Genomic DNA, 21300 nt, shown 5'->3' with positions numbered 1-21300 from the left:
CCTTTTAAAATCTGACGTGAAACTGTGTAGCCACATTGTTTCACTCACTCATCCTCTTCATTTATTTAGCCTATTGACATTTATTATAATAAATTCTGAATATATGTCAGCCCTTGGGAAATCAAATATTGATATTACTTTTTACTCTTAGAGTTTATACTTTCATAGGGAATATCTCCTCCCTTTTCTTAGAGTTAATCACGTTTATATAATCAAAAACTATTGCTTTTGTCCTGTCCATATTGTCAGGTAGTGCTTCCTTTTAAAGCTATATATGGTATTATAAAAGTAGATTCGGGTTTAAATTCTGACTCTGCCATCCATATGTTAACTATGTAACAGATAAATCACTTAATTTTTCTAGGTCTTAGTGTTCTCATTGATAAATCATATATAATCTCTATATGGTTTAATTGAGAGAACTGAAGTGTTAAAAAATGAGAGAACATACATGTATAAACTTGTTAAATTTAAAAAGTTATATGATGGTAGTAGTATTATGAGACTTGCTATCCAAATATTCTTTTTTTTCTTTCACTATTTAAGGAATTTTTATTAAACAAGAATTTTATAATCCAGCAATCCAAATATTTATTCTTGCAGTCCCTTTGTAATAGGTTGTAATTAACCTTGGGAGAAAAAAGTGTATCATGTTGATTCTTATTGCAGTTAGTATATAGCAAGGTCTCTTACTTTTTGGATGAATTTATTAACAAATGGATGTAGAACAAGTGTTAACATAGTTGATATTTCTTTGACCCCTGTGTACTTCCTCTGTGTCACTTTAAAATTTAATATTGGCCAGGCATAATGGCTCATGCCTGTAATTCTAATTCATTTTGGGAGGTGGCGGCAAGAGGATCACTTGAGGCCAGGAATTCAGGGTTACAGTGAGCTATATGATCACTCCGCTGCACTTCAGCCTTGGCAATAGGACTAGACGCTGTCTCTTAAAATAAAGAAAAAATGATTTAATGTTAAGAAAGCATCTTCCATATGGCCAATTTCTATTACATATTTGTAAGTATTATTTCTTCTGATTGTTACTCTTCTCTAATTACCATGTTATCACCCTTGAGTTACAGATTTTTAGATGTTTACCTCTCTGCTGCTCATTAACCTTTCTTTGTATCTGTTTTTGAAAAGATAAATCATACAGACATGTTACTATATTGCAATCACAAATTCCATTTTTCTTCTTTTTTCATATCAAGAGGTCATGTTTATATCTTCATGTTAAAATCTCAAATATATCTTAAAAGTTAATATGGAATTTAGACATTGGAATTTAAAAAGCCAAGATTAAAAATATTAGTGTGTATGCCTTTTCCCTCTCTCTTTTTGTTTTTCTTTCTTTCTCATGTTTTTAAGTGAGACTGACCAGTTTCTCCAGTGATTCTTTCTGAAATCAAATTTGCTGTTTTTCTGAATAACTGCATTCTATGTCCTTCCTCTTTTTCAGTCAGTGCAGTCTTGATCATGGTGACAAATCTCTGGTCAAACATTTTCTCTCTGTCTAGGCTTTATGAAGCACATGAATCTTTTAAGTTGGAAAAAAGGAAAAAAAAAACCCAACATTTATGGTGTTCACACTGTTTCTTTTATTTTTATTCATTTATTTATTTATTTTGAGACAGAATCTCACTCTATTGCCCAGGCTAGAGTGCCATGGCACCAGCCTAGCTCACAGCAACCTCACACTCCTGGGCTCAAGCGATCCTTCTGCCTCAGCCTCCCAAGTAGCTAGGACTACAGGCATGTGCGACCATGCCCAGCTAATTTTTTTTCTATATATTTTTAGTTGGCCAATTAATTTCTTTCTATTTTTTGGTAGAGACAGGGTTTTGCTCTTGCTCAGGCTGGTTTCGAACTCCTGAACTCCTGAACTCCTGAGCTCAAACTATCCTCCCACCTCAGCCTCCCAGAGTGTTAGGATTACAGACATGAGCCCTGCGCTTGGCCCACACAGTTTAAGTCCTTTTCTTACATTGTCATGTTTAATCCTTAAAACAACCCTTCAAGATATTAATATTACCTCTGTTTGACTAATTTGAAAACTGAGGCTCAAAAAAGTTTTATCATTCAAGGCTTACCGTTTTGGCTCTAAAGAATGCACTGCAACACATGACCTGGAAGGGTACTGATGTAGAACATTGAATATCTTTCCCAAAAATCATCTATTCATTGTTAGTCATGCTATGTTGATACTTTCTGGAATACACTTTTGAAGTTTATTTCTGAAGCTTTAAAGTTCTTACAGTTTGAATAAGTAATGTACATTTGAGTAGTAGGACAATTTATATAAGCCTGGGGCAATCTGTTTGGTTTCCTGATGACACATTTCCCACTCTCTAACACTTAACCTTTTTTCTTTGAAGAGTAAAACCAGGGTTCCAGAGAATGGTCTGTTCATCTCCCTTTCTCTTGACATTTTGGTTTCAAACATTGTTTCAATTCTGTTTTTAATCATTGCAGTAAAATTTTATATTATCCTTTTCCTTCTACATGGTAAGAATGAGTTTCCTGTGTTTTAGGAATAAGAATAAAATCACCATAGAGGAAGAGATAAGTGGTTGTAATGAGGTCAAAGGACTCTACAAAAACCAGTTCTTCAAGGTCTAGTCAACCAGCCTAAGAAATTTAGATTTTATTCTAGTCCAATTGGAAGCTAATAGAGAGTTTTTAAGTAAGCAGCATGATCTAACATGACCATATTTATTTGCCCCTGGGAGACTGTGTACACATGCTATTGTCAGGATGGAGATAGCCCTTTCTCCTCTGTTAACAGAAGGGGGAAAACTTTAATTTTAGGAAATAGTAATTTAAGTAATGTTTGCAAAATTCATACCTAATTACCAATTTAAGCCAGTTATGTCTGCTTAGAGGTGTTGTGTGTTAAAACTAATTTTCAGATTGTCTTATGATTGCTTTTTCAAATTATAAAAGTTCAAGTGCTACAATGTTTGAAGACTAAATGAGGGTGTATCTTACTTTTTAATAAACTTTTTTGTCTTTTTTCTTCTTAGAGATTTACATGTCACTATTTGACACATGCTGTGTAGTATAATAGGTGTAAATTATTTTAAAAAGGGGGGAAAAGAATAAAAAGGATGAAACCTTTTTTAAATGAAACCTTTTTTAGATGAAACTAATAAAAATATGTTAATCTGCTATAATATTCAAAATTGTTTTAAAAATCATAGCATTCAATGAAATGAAATCTACCTCTTAGGACTAGCATATTTCAGTTCTTTAAAAGGTGCACTGAATTTAGAAGACTCTTAAGTGAAATGTCCATTAGTTGAGAAGTTTTTTACATAAATAATCTACTTAAAAAGCATATTAAATGAAAAGTTTTAGTAACTTTGATCAGAGCTTTTATTTTATAGACTAATATAATTATGACTTATGGTTTCTCAGGTTATATAGCATTTTTGTTTGTTTGTTTTGAAGAGATGGTCTTGCATTTTTGCCCAGCTAGAGTTCAGTTGCATGATCATAACTCATCGTAACCCCAAACTCCTAGGATCAAGCTGTCCTCACCTTAGCCTCCCAAAGGGCTAGAATTACGGGCATGAGCCACTCTACCCTGTCCATTCTTTGTTAATGATGAAACACACTTCTGATGTCTCTTCATTAATAAAATAGGTTTAGATATCTTATAAATATATAGAAAATTATTCTCTATGAGAAATTTTCTAAATCACTTTCAGATAAGCTCTTAAATATGTTTCATTTATTGAAATCTTGAGGTTAAGAAAAAATAGGGGCTGGGCGCGGTACCTCATGCCTGTAATCCTAGATTGCTCGAGGTCAGGAGTTCAAAACCAGCCTGAGCAAGAGCTAGACCCCATCTCTACTATAAATAGAAAGAAATTAATTGGCCAATTAATATATATAGAAAAAACTAGCTGGGCATGGTGGTGCATGCCTGTAGCCCCAGCTACTCGGGAGGCAGAGGCAGCAGGATTGCTTGAGCCCAGGAGTTTGAGGTTGCTGTGAGCTAGGCTGATGCCATGGTACTTACTCTAGCCTGGGCAACAAAGTGAGACTCTGTCTCAAAAAAAAAAAAAAATTAGGAAATTTATTTTGGCAACAAGGGTATGTTTTCCTCAGATAAAGAAATATTTGTGTACTCTCCAGTGTTACAAAAATACTTTTTATTCCTTATTACCAGCAATTTTCTAAGCCTGAAAATAGCATACATCTAGATTTTATGAAAATTATACCTTCAGTACAGTTTTTATCATGGCTTTACAAATTTTCTTCTGTTATATCACACCATATATTAAAAGAGATCAATTATATACAAATTCTAGTTTTACTTGTTGTATTTATGTGACATTGTTAGGATAAGTTATTTATTCTTTTAAGCCTACTTCTTCATTTCTAAAATAATGTCAATAGGACATAAGCTATAGGATATCCTGATAATTAAATGAGAAAATTCATGAAGCAGTCAAGAGTATTTCAGGGAAATAATCGATATGCCACACTTTTTGTTTTAAAGACAATATGATATTTGTTTTATTGCCTCCATTCTAATAAATGACTTGGCTGACTTTTTTTATCTTTTAATTTTTGCAGACTCTCATAACATCCTTCTCATACCTCTCCCCCTCTCAGCTTTATATTTTATGGTAATTTAAGACATTCTTCTTTCAAGATAAGTTTAGCCAGTCCAACTAGAAAATGGTTTAAGGTAACAGTAATTCAGATGAAGGGAAAGATAAGAATACTTGTTTAAAGGTACTTTCTTCTATCATTACCTTTTTTTTAAATTTATTCCTTGGACTAATGTGATAGTCTTTAAAAAAATTTAGTGTTATTTAAAAAGTGATATTCATGTTTACCCTTGGTAAATTTAGGAAAGCAAAGAAAAATCAGTATACCACTCAGATAATTTGCATAAGGATTTTTGCAAATTGTGTTTCTAGGTTTATATATTTTGTCATAAAATTATAAAACATTGAAAAGTTTGTAGGTCCTGGTTTGGGTTGAGAAATTGGTGAAGGCATAATATGAGAGTTAACTGGAAACAGGCAGGGATCTTCCAAGAGTGAATTGTTTAAAATTGAGGTTGTGAAGAAAGTGCAACCTTTAGAGCTGAGTGTTTGAGGTAAGATTGATAATGAGGGAAGGAAAAAGGTCTGTGGCTGCAAAGAGGTGTAAATAGGACTCTGTTTAACTCCACGCCTAGCAGTATAAGGGATTGGAGATAGAAAACAATCATAAATTCAAAGGCTGCCGCATAAACAGAATCCATAGGGATGAGTAAGGCAAAAAAATGGCAAAAGCTACAAAATCCAGAAAAGAGACTGAGGATATGGTGGATTTTTGCTATATCATTCGAGAGATCATTGTGGTAGAATTTCAGGAGTTATGTTTTAAAATGTTACAGAGTTGAGTGTGGCAATGTATTCCTATAGTATCAGCTACCCAGGAGGCTTAAGCAAGAGGATCTCTTGACCCCATGAGTTTGAGGCTGCAGTGAGCTGTGATCACATCACTGCATTCCAGCCTGGGCAATGAAGTGAGACCCCACCTCTAAAAAATACAATAAAATATTACAAGGCAGAATTAATGTTCAAGGACAGCCAAGAAAAGTGTGATTCATTCATAATCTTTTGCTAGAATTGGAACTCCTTTTATATTGGTGGTGTTTTCAGAGATATTTGTAATTAATGCTGCTATATTTCAGACTGGGCAATAGGAGTTGATACAGTAAAGAATTTTTTATTTTGCCTAAAAGAGGAACAAGCAAGAAATTTTTGAATGGGGACAAGTGGGTACAGAGAACCTATCTATTGATAGCTAAAAAATAACTCCGTGGGTAGGTAGTTTTTAAAATTAAACCATTGATACAGACTCATATAAGCTTCTCTTCTGAAAATAATATCAATATAAGGTGTGTAATAGAAGACATCCTATTGACCTCATTGATATTCCTGTCTTCAATCTTAGTGAAAAATTTTATTATGTATACTTTCCTGGAGAGTATATTAAAAAATTTTTTTTTCTGGAAAATAGTTTATTCATTATAGAGACAGATACATGATCAATGCCTTAGCTTAACACTAAAGAATATCATATTTGTAAGAAGAAAAAATGGGCCGGGCGCGGTGGCTCACGCCTGTAAATCCTAGCTCTCTGGGAGGCCGAGGCGGGCGGATTGCTCGAGGTCAGCAGTTTAAAACCAGCCTGAGCAACAGCGAGACCCCGTCTCTACTATAAATAGAAAGAAATTAATTGGCCAACTAATATATACAAAAAATTAGCCGGGCATGGTGGCGAATGCCTGTAGTCCCAGCTACTTGGGAGGTTGAGGCAGGAGGATTGCTTGAGCCAGGAGTTTGAGGTTGCTGTGAGCTAGGCTGACGCCACGGCACTCACTCTAGCCTGGCACTCACTCAACATAGTGAGACTCTGTCTCAAAAAAAAAAAAAAAAAAAAAGAAGAAGAAAAAATGCAGGAAAAATAATTAAATATTGGGCAGAACCTTTGGAATTTAGCCTCTATGATTCCAATTTTCTTTTTTCTTTCTTTTCTTTTTTTTTTTTTTTTTCCAAGACAGAGTCTCACTCTTTTGCCCAGGCTAGACTGCCTTGGCATCAGCCTAGCTTACAGCAACCTCAGACTCCTGGGCTCAAGCAGTCCTACTGCCTCAGCCTCCCGAGTAGCTGGGACTACAGGCATGCGCCACCATGCCCGGCTGATTTTTTTTTTTTTTTTTTTGAGACAGAGTCTCACTTTGTTGCCTAGGCTAGAGTGAGTGCCGTGGCGTCAGCCTAGCTCACAGCAACCTCAGACTCCTGGGCTCAAGCGATCCTTCTGTCTCAGCCTCCCAAGTAGCTGGGACTACAGGCATGCGCCACCATGCCCGGCTAATTTTTTCTATATATATTAGTTGGCCAATTAGTTTCTTTCTATTTATAGTAGAGACGGGGTCTCGCTCTTGCTCAGGCTGGTTTTGAACTCCCGACCTCGAGCAATCCACCCGCCTCGGCCTCCCAGAGAGCTAGGATTACAGGCGTGAGCCACCGCGCCCGGCCTAATTTTTTATATATATATATTTTAGTTGTCCAGCTAATTTCTTTCTACTTTTTTAGTAGAGATGGAGTCTTGCTCTTGCTCAGGCCGGTCTCAAACTGCTGAGCTCAAACAGTCCGCCTGCCTCAGCCTCTCAGAGTGCCAGGATTACATGGGTGAGCCACCACGCCTGGCTCCAGTTTTCTTATATGTTAAAATGACACCGTCTTTTTTTTTTTTTTATCATAAGGTTATAGTGAAAAAAGAATGAAATAATGTATTTTAAAAATCTTATTATATTTCTAATTAAATGTAATATACATTTATGAAGTTGCCACTAATAGTAATACACAATGGGAAATGAATTGTTAAATAATGAATCAACTTGTCTCTCTAATCAAAAGGTCAATAATATAATTTCCAGTCACTTTTTTTGTAGTGTTTACCTTGAAGCTTCATTACCTTGATGACTGAGGAAAATGTTTGGTTAATATTTAAAAAGAGTTCAGCCTAAATTATTAATATTTTTCTGACTGCACATTAATTTCTTAACATGTTTATTGAAATATAAATTTTACATAATAAAATTCACCTATTTTCAATGTACAATTTAACAACTTTGGCAAATTTGTTATGTCATATAAACCACACCAGCCTTAGCATATTTCCATCTCCCCAAAATGTTTCTAAATATCTCTGCCATTAGTCCCCATTTCTCAACCTGGATCTGTTTTCTGTCAAAATAGTTTTACCTTTTTTAGAATTTAAACAGAATCATAAATCTGTACTCTTTTTTGTCTGCCTTCGTTTTCTTAGCATAGTGTATTTTTTTGAGATTCATATTTTTTATAAATCACTTCATTTCTTTTGACTGCTGAGTGATACTGCATTGTATGACAATACCATGTTTTGTTCATCCACTCATCAGTTCTATTTTGACAGTTATGAATAGTGCTTTTCTGGACATGTGGGTACGTATCTTTTTGTGGACATATATATCTCTTTGGTAGATACCCAGGAATAGAATTTCTGGGTTTTATGGCAAGTATACAGGATAAATTTTAATAGCTTTGATAGCTACTAGCACTTGAGGATTTGTATTGCTTGCTTTGTGTCAAGCAATCAAAATATTTATGGAAGATTTTGGCCTTCAGTCTGCTTCCTTGTGGAGATTGAGATGGTTATTCATACACACAGATGCTATGGTTAAAAAGAAACTTAACCCTGCTTTCTGCTTGTTACAGGTGTTTGTGTATGTGTGTGTATATGGTGCTTCAGACTGAGGGCATGTAGGGTGTGAATATGCATATAAGGGGATGCAACTTCATTACTGAGTCTTTAAATCAGGTAGTGTGAGTTGTGCAACACTTTCTTTTTAGTCAAAATTGTTTTGGCTATCTATTTCCTTTTTTCCTCTTCATGTAAATTTTAGAGTGTGCAAAAAATCCTGTTGAGATTTGATTGGAATTGCATTGACTATAAATCAATTTGAGGGAGAATGTATTTCTTTACAGTAGTGAATCTTGCCATTTTATGAACATGGTATATCTGTTTGTTTATTTGGAAACCTGTTTCTTTCACCAGTGTTTTGTACTTTTTATCATACATACCCTAAACGTTTTTGTTAGATTTCTGCTTTGTTTTCTATTTTTTATTATCTTAAAATGCTTTTGTTTAAACCAGAACCTGGACTATACAGGGTCATACAAGTATACTCTGTTTTATTGCACGTCACTTTATTGTGCATAGCAATAAAGTGAATTTGTGTTTTACAAATTGAGTGTTTGTGGCAGCCTTGTATCAAGCAAGTCTATGGGTGCCATTTTTCCAAAGACAAGTGCTTACTTCATGTCTCTGTGTCACATTTTTGCAATATTTCAAACTGTTTAAAGTAATTCTATTATGGTTATCTATGATCCAGCGATATTGTAACCAACCGGCCATTCCCATGTTTCTCCCTGTGCTCCAGTGACCGTATTCCGTGAAATAGTTAGGATCCAGTAGCCACAGCAGGTGAGTGGGGGCAAGCAAGTGAAGCTTCATGTATATTTACAGCCACTCCCCATCACATTCGTATTACCACCTGAGCTCTGCCTACCCCCACCTGTCTGTGGAAAAATTGTCTTCCATGAAATTGGCCCCTGGTGCCAAAAAGGTTGGGGGCTGCTGATCTAGAAGATCTAGCTAAGCTCATTGGTGAAGGTGGCTACACTAAACAACAGATTTTCAATTTTCATGAAACAACCTTATATTGGGAGAAGATGACATCTAGGACTTCCATAGCTAATGAGGAGAAGTCACTACCTGGCTTCAAAGTATAAAAGGACAGGCTGACTCTTGTTAGGGGCTAATGCAGCTGATAACTTTTAAGTTGGAGCCAGTGCTCATTTACCATTACAAAACGTCCTAGGACCTTTAAGAATTATCATATGTCAAGCATACTCTACCTGCTCTATAAATGGAACAGCAATGCCTAGGTGACAGCACATCTGGTTATAGCATGGTTTATTGAATATTTTTTTTTTTTTTTTTTTTTTTTTTTGAGACAGAGTCTCGATTTGTTGCCCAGGCTAGAGTGAGTGCCGTGGCGTCAGCCTAGCTCACAGCAACCTCAAACTCCTGGGCTCGAGCAATCCTTCTGTCTCAGCCTCCCGAGTAGCTGGGACTACAGGCATGCGCCACCATGCCCGGCTAATTTTTTTATATATATATCAGTTGGCCAATTAGTTTCTTTCTATTTATAGTAGAGACGGGGTCTCGCTCTTGCTCAGGCTGGTTTTGAACTCCTGACCTTGAGCAATCCGCCCGCCTCGGCCTCCCAGAGAGCTAGGATTACAGGCGTGAGCCACCGCGCCCGGCCGGTTTATTGAATATTTTAAGCTCATTTTTGATACCTATTGCTCAGGAAAAAAGGTTGCTTTTTAAAATATCACTGCTTATTGGACAATGCACCTGATCATCCAAGAACTCTGATGGAGACATCTAAGGAGGTTAATGTTTTCATGATTGCCACAACTACTTCCATTCTGCAGCTCATGGATCAAGGAGTAATTTTTACTTTCGAGGTTTATTATTTAAGAAAAACATTTCATAAGGCTATAGCTGCAATAGACAGTGACTGCTCTGATGGATCTGGGCAAAGTAAATTCTAGAAAGGATTCACAATTATAGATGCCATTAAGAATATTTGTGGGCTGGGCACAGTGGCTGAAGACTGTAACCCTAGCACTCTGGGAGGCTGAGGGGGCAGATCGCTTGAGGTTAGGAGTTCGAGATCATCCTGAGCAAGACTGAGACCCTGTCTCTACTAAAAATAGAAAATAGCTGGACACTGTGGTGCGCGCCTGTAGTCCCAGCTACTCAGGAGACCGAAGCAAGAGGATTGCTTGAGTCCAGGAGTTTGAGGTTGCTGTGAGCTAGACTAACACCACGGCACTCTAGTCCTGGTGACAGAGCAAGACTCCGTATCAAAAACAAACAAACAAATAAAAGATTAATGTGATTAATGGAAGGAAGTCAAAACATCAACATTTGAGGGATTGAAGACTTCAGTGGGAGAAGTAACTGCAAATGTGGTAGATATAGCAAGAGAACTAGAATTAGAGGTGGAACATGAAGATGTGACAAAATTGATGCAATCTCATGATCAGACTTGAAGGATGAGGGATTGCTTCTTATGACTGAACAAAGATAGTAGTTTCTTGAGATGAAACTTATTCTTGGTGAAGATGCTATGAACATTACTGAACTGACAAAGAATTTAGGATATTACATAAACATTGTTTAAAAATCAGTGAAAGTGTTTGAGACGATTGACTCCAAATTTGAAAGAAGTTCTGTGGGTAAAATGCCATCAAACAGTATCACATGCTATTGAGAAATCGTTCATGAAAGGAAGAGTGAATAAGTGTAGCAAACTTCACTGTTATCTTATTATAAGAAATTATAATAAGTCACCCCACTTCCAGGAACCACCACCCTAAACTAACAGTCAGCTGCCATGAGCATTGAGGCAGGGCCCTCCACCATCAAAAAGGTCAACTTGCTGAAGGTTCAGATGATCCTTAGCCATTTTCTTAGCAGTAACATATATTTAATTAAGGTTATATATGTTGTTTTTTAGATAAAATGCTATATTGCACACTTAATAGACTACAGTATAGTGTAGGTATAATTTTATATGCACTGGGAAGCCAAAAAATTCATGTTACTTGCTTTATTGGGATACTCCTTATATTGTGACGGTCTGGAACTGAACCTGAAATATCTCCAAGGTATATTGGTAGTATTCCCCATAATACTATTCTGAAACATTTTTCAAATGGTTACATTAGTTGACTCTTACATAGCTAGCAGTTTTGCTGTATATATCTAAGTAAACATGTGAAAATATTTGTTCCCATAACTATAACATTATACATAAAGATTATAGTTTATTTAGAGGTCCTAAAATAATAAATTGGTAGAATTTGAATTGTAATTTAGAATAAAATATTTCTTAGCTCTAATATTCTTATTTTGATATCTGAGTTGAATATAGGTCTCCAAGTAACCAGAAGCCATTTGCCACTTTGAAATGATTAAGCCCATGTAGGAGAAAAAGAAGCATTCTCTATACAAGCAATAATTGTGTTTGAAGAGTTCAAGGGTTAAGAGTGTGCAAAATAGCAGTATTTGAATTGTATAACTGTTGCTTATATTAAATATTTCTTGTTTTCTTGCAAATGGTTTCTTGCAAACGGTCTGATAGCTCTTCTTTCAATACCTACATATATGAAACTGAGAATTTATGCATGTTGACATCTGTTGTAGAAGACATGTGTTAAATTACCTAGAGACCAGTTCTAATATTCACTATTAAATAATTACTTTTAATTAATTATTTCGCCCAGCCTTTGTCTTGTATCACCTTCATTCTTTTTTTTTTTTTGCTATAGAGTCCTACTCGCCTGGGCTAGAGTGCCATGACATCAGCCTAGTTCACAGCAACCTCCAACTCCTGGGCTCAAGTGATCCTCCTGCCTGAGCCTCTCTAGTAGCTGGGACTATAGGCATGCACCACCATGCCTGGCTAATTTTTTCTATATATTTTTAGCTAGCTGAGTGTCACTCTTGCTCAGGCTGGTTTTTTTTTTTTTTTGGAGATAGAGTCTCTTTTTGTTGCCCAGGCTAGAGTGAGTCAGGCTGGTTTTAAACTCCTGACCTTTAGCGATCCTCCCGCCTCGGCCTCCCAGAGTGCTAGGATTACAGGCATGAGCCACCGCGCCCGGCCAAGAGGATAGGCTTTATTAGAAGAAGCCAATAGTTGGCTTCTTCCTTGACTTGGTTTCCTTCCCTGATTTGGTATGGATAGTTAAGTAGGAACAGATATTAACTTCTTGACCACTTCATTCCTATCTTTGCTCATTCTAACAGATAAACACATGTAACTAGCTTCCTAATGGACAGCAGCACAAACACCAAAAAGTCAAACTTTTACCAATTTGCCTTCATGTTTAACAATCCATTATTGCAAGAGTCAGGGGATATTTAATACTTACTAAATGCTTTGTATGTATGCAGGACTGTATGGGGTAGTATAAACGTATAAAAAAACAATTCTATCTTCAGTGAGTTTACATGTATAATTTAAAGATATTCTCATGTTTTAAAATATAGGACAGTATTTGATTATATACTAATACAGTATAAGCTGTATGAAAAACATTAATAACTACTGAAGGAGTTAAAAACTAAGTTTGAGTTGAAGTGAGGGGCATAAACATCATGGAAAAACTTGAACTGGGCAAGAAGAACAAGCATGTTTTAAGTAAATGGCAGTGGAATCTGTTCAGCTGTAAGGCAGCAACAGATGTGTGACACAAGACAAAAAGTAAGAATAAGACTGCCTCTAACATAACTCATAATAGAATTGGGAAGACAGTTGTATGCAGACATAATTGTAGAGAATGATTGAGAAAGGATGAAAGTGGAGGAAGGAAAGGTTGAATGATTCAATGACCTATGAGTATAAAAGCCAGCTTCAGTATTCAAAATTATAATATCCTTGTCTTGTTCCTATCTTAGAGGAAACACTTTCAGTCTTTAACTGAAAATTGAGTATGAAGTTAGCTGTGGAGTTTTTATATATGACCTTTATTGTATTGAGGTAGTTTCCTTTTATTCCTAGTTTGTTGAGTGTTTTTTTATCATAATAATTTTGTGAGACGCTTTTTCTGCATCATTAAAGATAATGTTTTCCTTTAGTCTGTTAATGTGTCTTACATTGATTGATTTTCATATGTTGAACCATTCTAGCACCACTGACTTCCTTTGTAAATAATGTTTTCTTTTTTTGAGACAAAGTCTCACTTTGTTGCCCAGGCTAGAGTGAGTGCCCTGGCATCAGCCTAGTTCACAGCAACCTCAATCTCCTTGGCTCAAGGAATCCTTCTGCCTCAGCCTCCCAAATAGCTGGGACTACAGGCATGCGCCACCATGCCCGGCTAATTTTTTCTATATATATTTTTAGTTGGTCAGTTAATTTCTTTGTAGTTTTAGTAGAGACAGGGTCTCGCTCAGGCTGGTTTTGAACTTCTGACCTCGAGCAATCTGCCAGCCTAGGCCTCCCAGAGTGCTAGGATTACAGGCGTGAGCCACCATGCCCAGCCAGTAATGTTTTCTTAGAACAGAAGTCAAGCTCAAAACATTTTCCAGCCTCTGCTTCTAGAATCAGTTCTATAGAAATAGTTCTTTAGTGTTTATTTAGGAAATAAGGACCAATCTGTACCAATCAACACTCTGTAAATTGCTTTTCTTAAACATTTATGGTGTATCTCCTTGTCATAGAAATAAGTAAGAGGTATAATCTGGTTAAGAGAAGTTAGTTAAATATTGCTTTTAAGAGAAATACTAAGTTAAATAATTTGTTAATGGCTTTATAAAATTCAACTTCATGGCATATATTTTGAAATATTACTATACCCATTAACCAACCTCTCTTCATCTCCCCCTTCTCTCTTCCCAGTATCTGATAACCATCATTCTACTCTACCTTTGTGAGATCTACTTTATTAGTTCCCAAGTATGAGTGAGAACATGCTATATTTGTATTTCTATGCCTAGCTTATTTAACATAATGACCTCCCATTCCATTGATGTTGTTGCAGATGACAAGATTTCATTCTTTTTTATGGCTGAATAGTATTCCATTATGTATATAATACATTTTCTCTATCTATTCATCTATTAATGGACACAGGTTGATTCCATGTCTTGGCTATTGTGATTAGTGCTACAGTAAACATTGGCTTCCAGATATCTCTTTAATATGCTGATTTTCTTTCTTTTGGATATGTACCCTGCAGTGGAATTGCTGGATCACATGGTAGCTCTATTTTTAGATTTTGGAGAAATCTCTATAATGTTTTCCATAGTTGCTGTACTACTTTACATACCTATCAAGAGTGTACTAGAGTTCATTTTTGTCCATATCCTGCAGTTAGAAAACAAGGAATAAGTTCTAGTGTTTGATAGTATGGCAGAGTGATTATAGTTAACTGTAATTTATTCTGTATTCCAGAATAGCTAGAAGAAAGATTTAAAATGCTTCTAAATACAGGTGATAAATGTTTAAGGTGATGGATATCCTGATTACTCTGATTTGATCATTACACCTTTTATACATGTATTAAAATATCACATTTAACCCATAAATATGTACAATTATTATGTATCACTAGAAAAGAGAAATATCACTGTTCTGCTTTGCTTATGAAATTTTTTGTTTTCATTTTCAAAGGTGTATGTGGAATTTGATGATCTTGATTGGGATAAACGAGAGTGGGTTAAAGTTTATGAAGATTTTTCAACCTTCTTGGTGGAATACCACTTAATCTGGGCCAGAAGGAATGACCCTAGCCAGACTCAGGGATCAAAGAGCAAACAGATTCAGTGGCCTGCATTGGTAAGATCTGTTCCTGTTTTATTAAGTAATTTCATTTGTTTGTATTAAAATAAGAATATAATCAGTAGATTTATCTTACTGATTATAAGCTAATATTTCTGAATAGTCTATGAAGTATCTGGCAGACATTTCAAAAGCACTGCTTTCATTCTGTTAAACAACTTTGAATCTCTTTGTTAGTATTATTTCAGTATAGTTAGTCCACAAATAATTCTATCGAATTAAGTGAAAACATAAATTGGATTAAAGGCTGCTGAAAGATAGTTGACTGTATACAGCCTAGAACAACTTTGCTATGTGAAACTTTGTTACATGGAAGATAGAGCATACTTTGTATATAGCATTTAATAGCACATAATTTTTCTAGGTTTGTTAATGAATCAATTGTGGGTGATAGCAGATGTTCAACGTATAATTATAGATTCAGGTAACAGGTAAAATTACTTCATATCAGGAAATGTTGTATTTAAGAAAAATAGATTTCAACAAATTATCCTGTAGTTTGAAGAGTTTTATAAAAGAAACGTACTAACTAAACAAGGTTATTAAAGTCTATTAGGAAAACAGCCACATTTGTTTAATTATTGTCGTCACTGTTTTCTGGCAGAATGCTTAACGTGTAACAGGTATGCAATACTTTAAAATTTTTTGTTTTCATATTAATATCGAAATATTTTTAAAGTCATTGAATCATTATTTCAGGTGGTTAATACAACTTATGTGTTAGGGTTAAGTACTTTCAATTTTTATAAAATGTAAACTAATTACTTATAAGGGTAGTTTCTGTTTGCTGATAATTATAATGCACATAAATTTTCTGTTATATTTAGTTAACCCTTTAATGCTTTTGTATATATAGAATAACAATATAATATATCTATTTCTCTGATTATTCCTTTTTAAAAAGTCTGAGAGATGTATAGTTAAAAAGACAAACAGGGAGAGAGAGAATGAAGTGAATGGAATCAGTGGCATTTTAAAAAACAACTATTTATAATACTGAAAGATACAAATGATATTTGTGACCTATAGTTGTGATAGGAAACTTTGAATAACAAAATAATAAAGGCAATGACTAGCATGCTTTTTTATTTTATAGATGTTAACCTAAAAATCAGTTAAAACTTGTAATTTTGACATATATGTGAATTTTGTATGAAGGAAGAAGTAGCATTAATAATGTCCAAAAGTATATGTCAGTATCATAGTTAAGAATAAAGAGAACTTTAGAAAGTCTTTGCACTTTCTTAGAAGCAATTAAGATAGAGGTGAATTTATATTCATAAATGACTGATGCTAGAAATAATTTGGAGATTCTGTTTAGAAATACTATTTAATAATTTTTGTGATAATTTTAGAAAATTTTTTGTTTAAAACTTTTTAGCCTCAAAATTAAGACTACTTAAAAAATCACCAAACTTTTATTTTTAATTTAATGGACAAAACATACACATTATGAAAAATTTAGAAAATACTGACTAGTATAAAGTGGAAAATCATATTCATTTAAGTCCCATCACCAAGGGATAGCCCAACTTAATTCTTTGACATGTTTAGCTATAAAATATGTTGCTCTGATTTCTTTCTCTCTCTTTTTTTTCCATAATATTTAAGAAAAACATTTTTAATTGTGGTAAAATACACTTAACAATTTGCCACTTTAACCATTTTTTAAAAGTGCACAGTTCAGTGATATTAAGTACATTTAGGTAGTTGTATGACCTTCACCACCATCCATCCATAGAACTTTTACCATCTTGCAAAACTGAAATTCTGTACCCATTTAAGAATAATTTCCTATACTCTTCTCTCTCTGATAACCACCATTCTACTTTCTGTCTCTAAGTACCTCATAGGAGTGGAATCATACAGCATACTGTATTCAAGGTTCGTGTATGTTATACTGTGTATCAGAATTTCCTTCCTTTTTATAGCTGAATAATATCTCATTGCATTTATATGGCACATTTTGTTCATTTATCTATAATGGATACTTATGTTATTTCATCTTTTGGCTGTTGTGAATAATGCTGCTGTGAACATTGATCTGTAAGTGCCTATTCAAACCTCTGCTTTCATTTCTCTTGGGAATCTACCCAGAAGTGGAATTACTGGATCATATTATTTTTAACTTTTTGAAACACTACCATACTGTTTTCCAAAGTGGCTGCACCATTGTACATTTTCATTAGCAGAGTACAAGGGTTCCAGTTTCTCCACATGCTTGCCAACATTTACTTTCTGTTTTTTAGACATTTGCCATCCCAGTAGATGAGAAATGGTATCTCATTGTGCTTTTGATTCATATTTCTCTAATGATTAGTGTGATGTTGAGCATCTTATCATGTGCTATTGGCCATATGTATATCTTCTTTTGAGAAATATGTATTCATCTTCATTGCCTATTTTTTAATTGGGTTGTTTTTTAATTTTGAGTTTTAGAATTTCTCTGTATATTCTGGATATTAATCCTTTATAATCCTTTATCAGATATGTGATTTGCAAATATTTTGTCTCATTTTACAAGTTACCTTTTTACTCAGTTGATAATATCCTATGATGCATAAAAGTTTTTAATTTTTTTTTTTTTTTGTAGAGATGGGGTCTTGCTGTGTATCCCAGGCTGATCTCAAACTCCTGCCCTCAGGCGATCCTCCCACCTCTGCCTTCCACAGTACTGGGGTTGCAGGCATAGGCCACCATGCCCAGCTAAAAGTTTTTAATTTTGATGAAGTCCAACTCAATCTATGTTTTCGTTTGTTGCCAATGCCTTTGTCATTGAGTTAATTTTGTATACTATGAGGCAAGGGTCAAACTCCATTTTTATACAGGTGGATATTCACTTTTCCCAGCACCATTTGTTGAAAAGACTGCCTTTGTCCCCATTGAATGGTCTTGGCACCATTGTAGAAAATCATTTGACTAGGTATGTGAGGGTTTGTTTCTGAGCTCTCTATTCCATGCCATTGATCTGTATTTCTGTTCTTATAACAGTACCACACTGTGTAGATTACTGTTGGTTGGTAGTAAATTATGGAATTAGGAAGTGTTTTTCCTTCAACTTTGTTCTTTTTCAAAATAGTTTTGGCTATTCATAGTCCCTTGGAATTTTATGTGAACTTTAGGGGAGGGATCTTTCTACTTCTTCAAGAAAAATCTCTTGGATTTTTTTTTTTAAGAGACAGAGTCTCCCAGGCTAGAGTGCAGTGGTGTGTTGGTAGCTCACCTCCAACTCCTGGGCACAAGAAAGGGGTCCTCCTGCCTCAGTCTCCCAAAAGATTGGAGCTACAGGTGTGAGCTACCATGCCTAGCTTCATTTGAATTTTGATAGAGATTGCATTGGATCTATAGATGGCTTTGTGTAGTAGTCATCTTAATGTTCAGTCTTCCAATCCTTCATTATGGAATGTCTTTCCATTTGCTTGTGTTTCTGTTAATTTCATTCAACTGTGTTTTTTAGTTTCGGTATATAAGTCTTTCACCTCCTTGATGAAGTTAATTCCTAAGTAATTTATTCTTTTTGATGCTGTTGAAATGGAATTTTTTGGTTAATTTCATATTTAGGTAGTTCATTAGTAGCATATAGAAACAAAACTGATTCTTATGTGTTAATTACATATTCTTTTACTTAGCTAACATCTTACTAAATGGTGACAGATTCAAGCTTTCCTCTGAGATCAGGAACAAAGATAAGGATCCTCAAGTTTGCCACTTCTGTTTAACATAATATTGTAAGTCCTGGTCAAAAAATTTGATATGAAAAAGACATAAAATGCATCTAAATTGGATAGGAAGAAGTAAAATTATCTCTGTTCACAGATGCTATGATCTTATATGTAGAAATCCCTAAAAGATTCCCACCAAAACCTTTTAGAAATAATAAACGAATTCCGCAGAATAACAGGACAGGATGCAAAATCTCTTCCTTCTTTTAAACATAGTTTTAGGTAAAACTACATTAAAATTGTGCATCCTTCCTTTTTGCTTAACCGTATTCTATACATTTCTCCTCTCGAGTAAATAATCTGAGATAATTTTTAATGGCTGCGTAATATTTAATCTTATAATGACCAATTTCCGTAATGTTTGGCATTGTAGCGTTTCTGATCGAGGGGGTTATAAATAACTGTGGTAAATAAAATTGCATGTAAATCTTTGTCTTCATCTCTGATTATTTTTAATATTTGGATTCATAGTAGTAGAATTAATGGTCAAAGAGTATGAACTTAAACCACAAAAATCTAAAAATATGCTGATACTCTGCATAAATTGTTTAAAAGTTACACTGACTGCCATTGTCCCCAGTCAGTGTATGAGTGTTTTCATCTCACCACACCCTTGCAAGCATTAATTATTTTAAAAACAACTTGTTTTAAAACCCAAACAAGGCCGGGCGCGGTGGCTCACGCCTGTAATCCTAGCACTTTGGGAGGCCGAGGTGGGCGGATTGCTCAAGGTCAGGAGTTCGAAACCAGCCTGAGCGAGACCCCGTCTCTACCAAAAATAGAAAGAAATTAATTGACCAACTAAAAATATATATACAAAAATTTAGCCGGGCATGGTGGCGCATGCCTGTAGTCCCAGCTACTCGGGAGGCTGAGGCAGAAGGATCGCTGAGCTCTGGAGATTGAGGTTGCTGTGAGCCAGGCTGAGGCCATGGCACTCACTCTAGCCTGGGCAACAAAGCGAGACTGTCTCAAAAAAAAAAAAAAAAAAAACCCAAACAAATATAAAAACAGGAGGAGCTTTACATCTTAAGGGGATGCAGCATTGAATGTTATTATTTCTTTCTCTGCTAATTGGATATTTTTAAATAACATTTCATTGTTTTAATTTGCATTCCTTTAACAGGATGAATATTTTTTCATGTTTTTTAGCAACTTGTATTTTTAGTGAATTGTTACCATTTTTCAGTACTTGTTAGGGTTTTGTGGGTTGTCTTATTTTTATTATGAGCTTTCCTTATATTATTATAGATCTCATAACTCTTTCATCATATTTGTCTCATAGTTTGCTCAGCTTATTGTTTGATAGCTAGTTGTTTTGAATTGTAAGTTTATTTTTAAATAAAGTCTATCTAATGGGATGTCTTCATTAATAAAGATAATCAGGATATATGTGTGCACGTGTGCCTGCCTGCTAGCTTTCCTTCCTTCCTTCCTTCCTTCCTTCCTTCCTTCCTTCCTTCCTTCCTTCCTTCCTTCCTTCCTTCCTTCCTTCCTTCCTCCCTTCCTCCCTTCCTCCCTTCCTCCCTTCCTCCCTTCCTCCCTTCCTCCCTTCCTCCCTTCCTCCCTTCCTTCCCTTCCTTCCCTTCCTTCCCTTCCTTCCCTTCCTTCCCTTCCTTCCCTTCCTCCCTCCCTCCCGAAAATAATTTAACTTTTATAAGCATTTTGCAAATATTCATTTATATTTGGTACATATGATTGAGATTCTTTTGTTTTCCTTTCTGTTTCTTAAAATATTTGAGGTTTCTTTAAGGATGTGTATAAGCAGCAGTTATAAAATTGAGAATTTTTAAATTCACATAGCAGAATGAAATACTTATCTACAAATTTTAGAAATTTGAGAGATCTGTACATGAGGTAGCAATAGCATGAAACACAGTGGAAACTAATACTTTGTCTTTAATTTTCTACAAATTTAATGTTTCTAATACTGTGCATATGATACTTGCTTTGTGTTTTTTTTTTATTTAAACATGTTTGTATTTATTATCCTCTTTCTAGTTGTTTCACTCCTCGTGTGGTACCTGTTAAATACTACATATTGGTTATGTTATCTTGTCTATTTCTTAGAAATCAGTGGATACCAGCACTGTACCTGCTGGTTCTTAAAATCATGAAGGACAAAAAATAGAAAAGTCCTGTTGTCTCATTAACATATTCTTAACTTTATTTTTAAAATTTGAAAGTAATTACATCTTTAACATAATATGGATAGTATCATACCCAGGTTACTTCTCTGGAATTATTTCTTCACCTTTTTTTCCAATAGCAAAACATTTATTGGAACAGCATCACGTAATAAGATGCTGAAGTGGTGTCTATTTTTTTTTTGGTCCTATATGATCAGGGTACCACTTGAGGCCATTCTAATGATGTAGGCTAAGGTAGCTTACCTTTTCATGTAAGTTACTTAATATATTGTTAAATTTTATTTACTTTTTAATAAAGTAAAATACTTGTGAATGCACATTTATCTGCACCAGGGAAAGAAAGTGTTGGCATTCATAATTGAAATCAACGAATCACCTACCTAACTGGGTTAGGGCCCTGGCTCCATCTCCTTTAGGAAAACCTTCTGTGGGGAGTGGGGCTTTGACCCTA

General features: G+C 34.9%; 1 protein-coding gene across 3 annotated transcripts in view; it reads left to right on the top strand.

Moving 5' to 3' along the window:
* The window catches only part of JMJD1C (jumonji domain containing 1C), a 329744-nt gene that overhangs the window by 114179 nt on the left and 194265 nt on the right, over nucleotides 1-21300 (top strand). For all 3 annotated transcript variants that reach the window (XM_076010029.1, XM_012762734.3, XM_076010028.1), the window contains one exon: nucleotides 14810-14974. Coding sequence is in view for 1 of the 3 variants with exons in the window: in XM_076010028.1 (XP_075866143.1) it covers nucleotides 14810-14974 (165 nt within the window). In the remaining 2 variants the exon portion in view is untranslated. The remainder of the gene's footprint in view (nucleotides 1-14809; nucleotides 14975-21300) is intronic.

Source organism: Microcebus murinus, chromosome 14 (assembly GCF_040939455.1).
Source record: "Microcebus murinus isolate Inina chromosome 14, M.murinus_Inina_mat1.0, whole genome shotgun sequence".
NCBI classification, from domain to species: domain Eukaryota; kingdom Metazoa; phylum Chordata; class Mammalia; order Primates; family Cheirogaleidae; genus Microcebus; species Microcebus murinus.
This window is presented reverse-complemented; position numbering and strand designations above follow the sequence as displayed.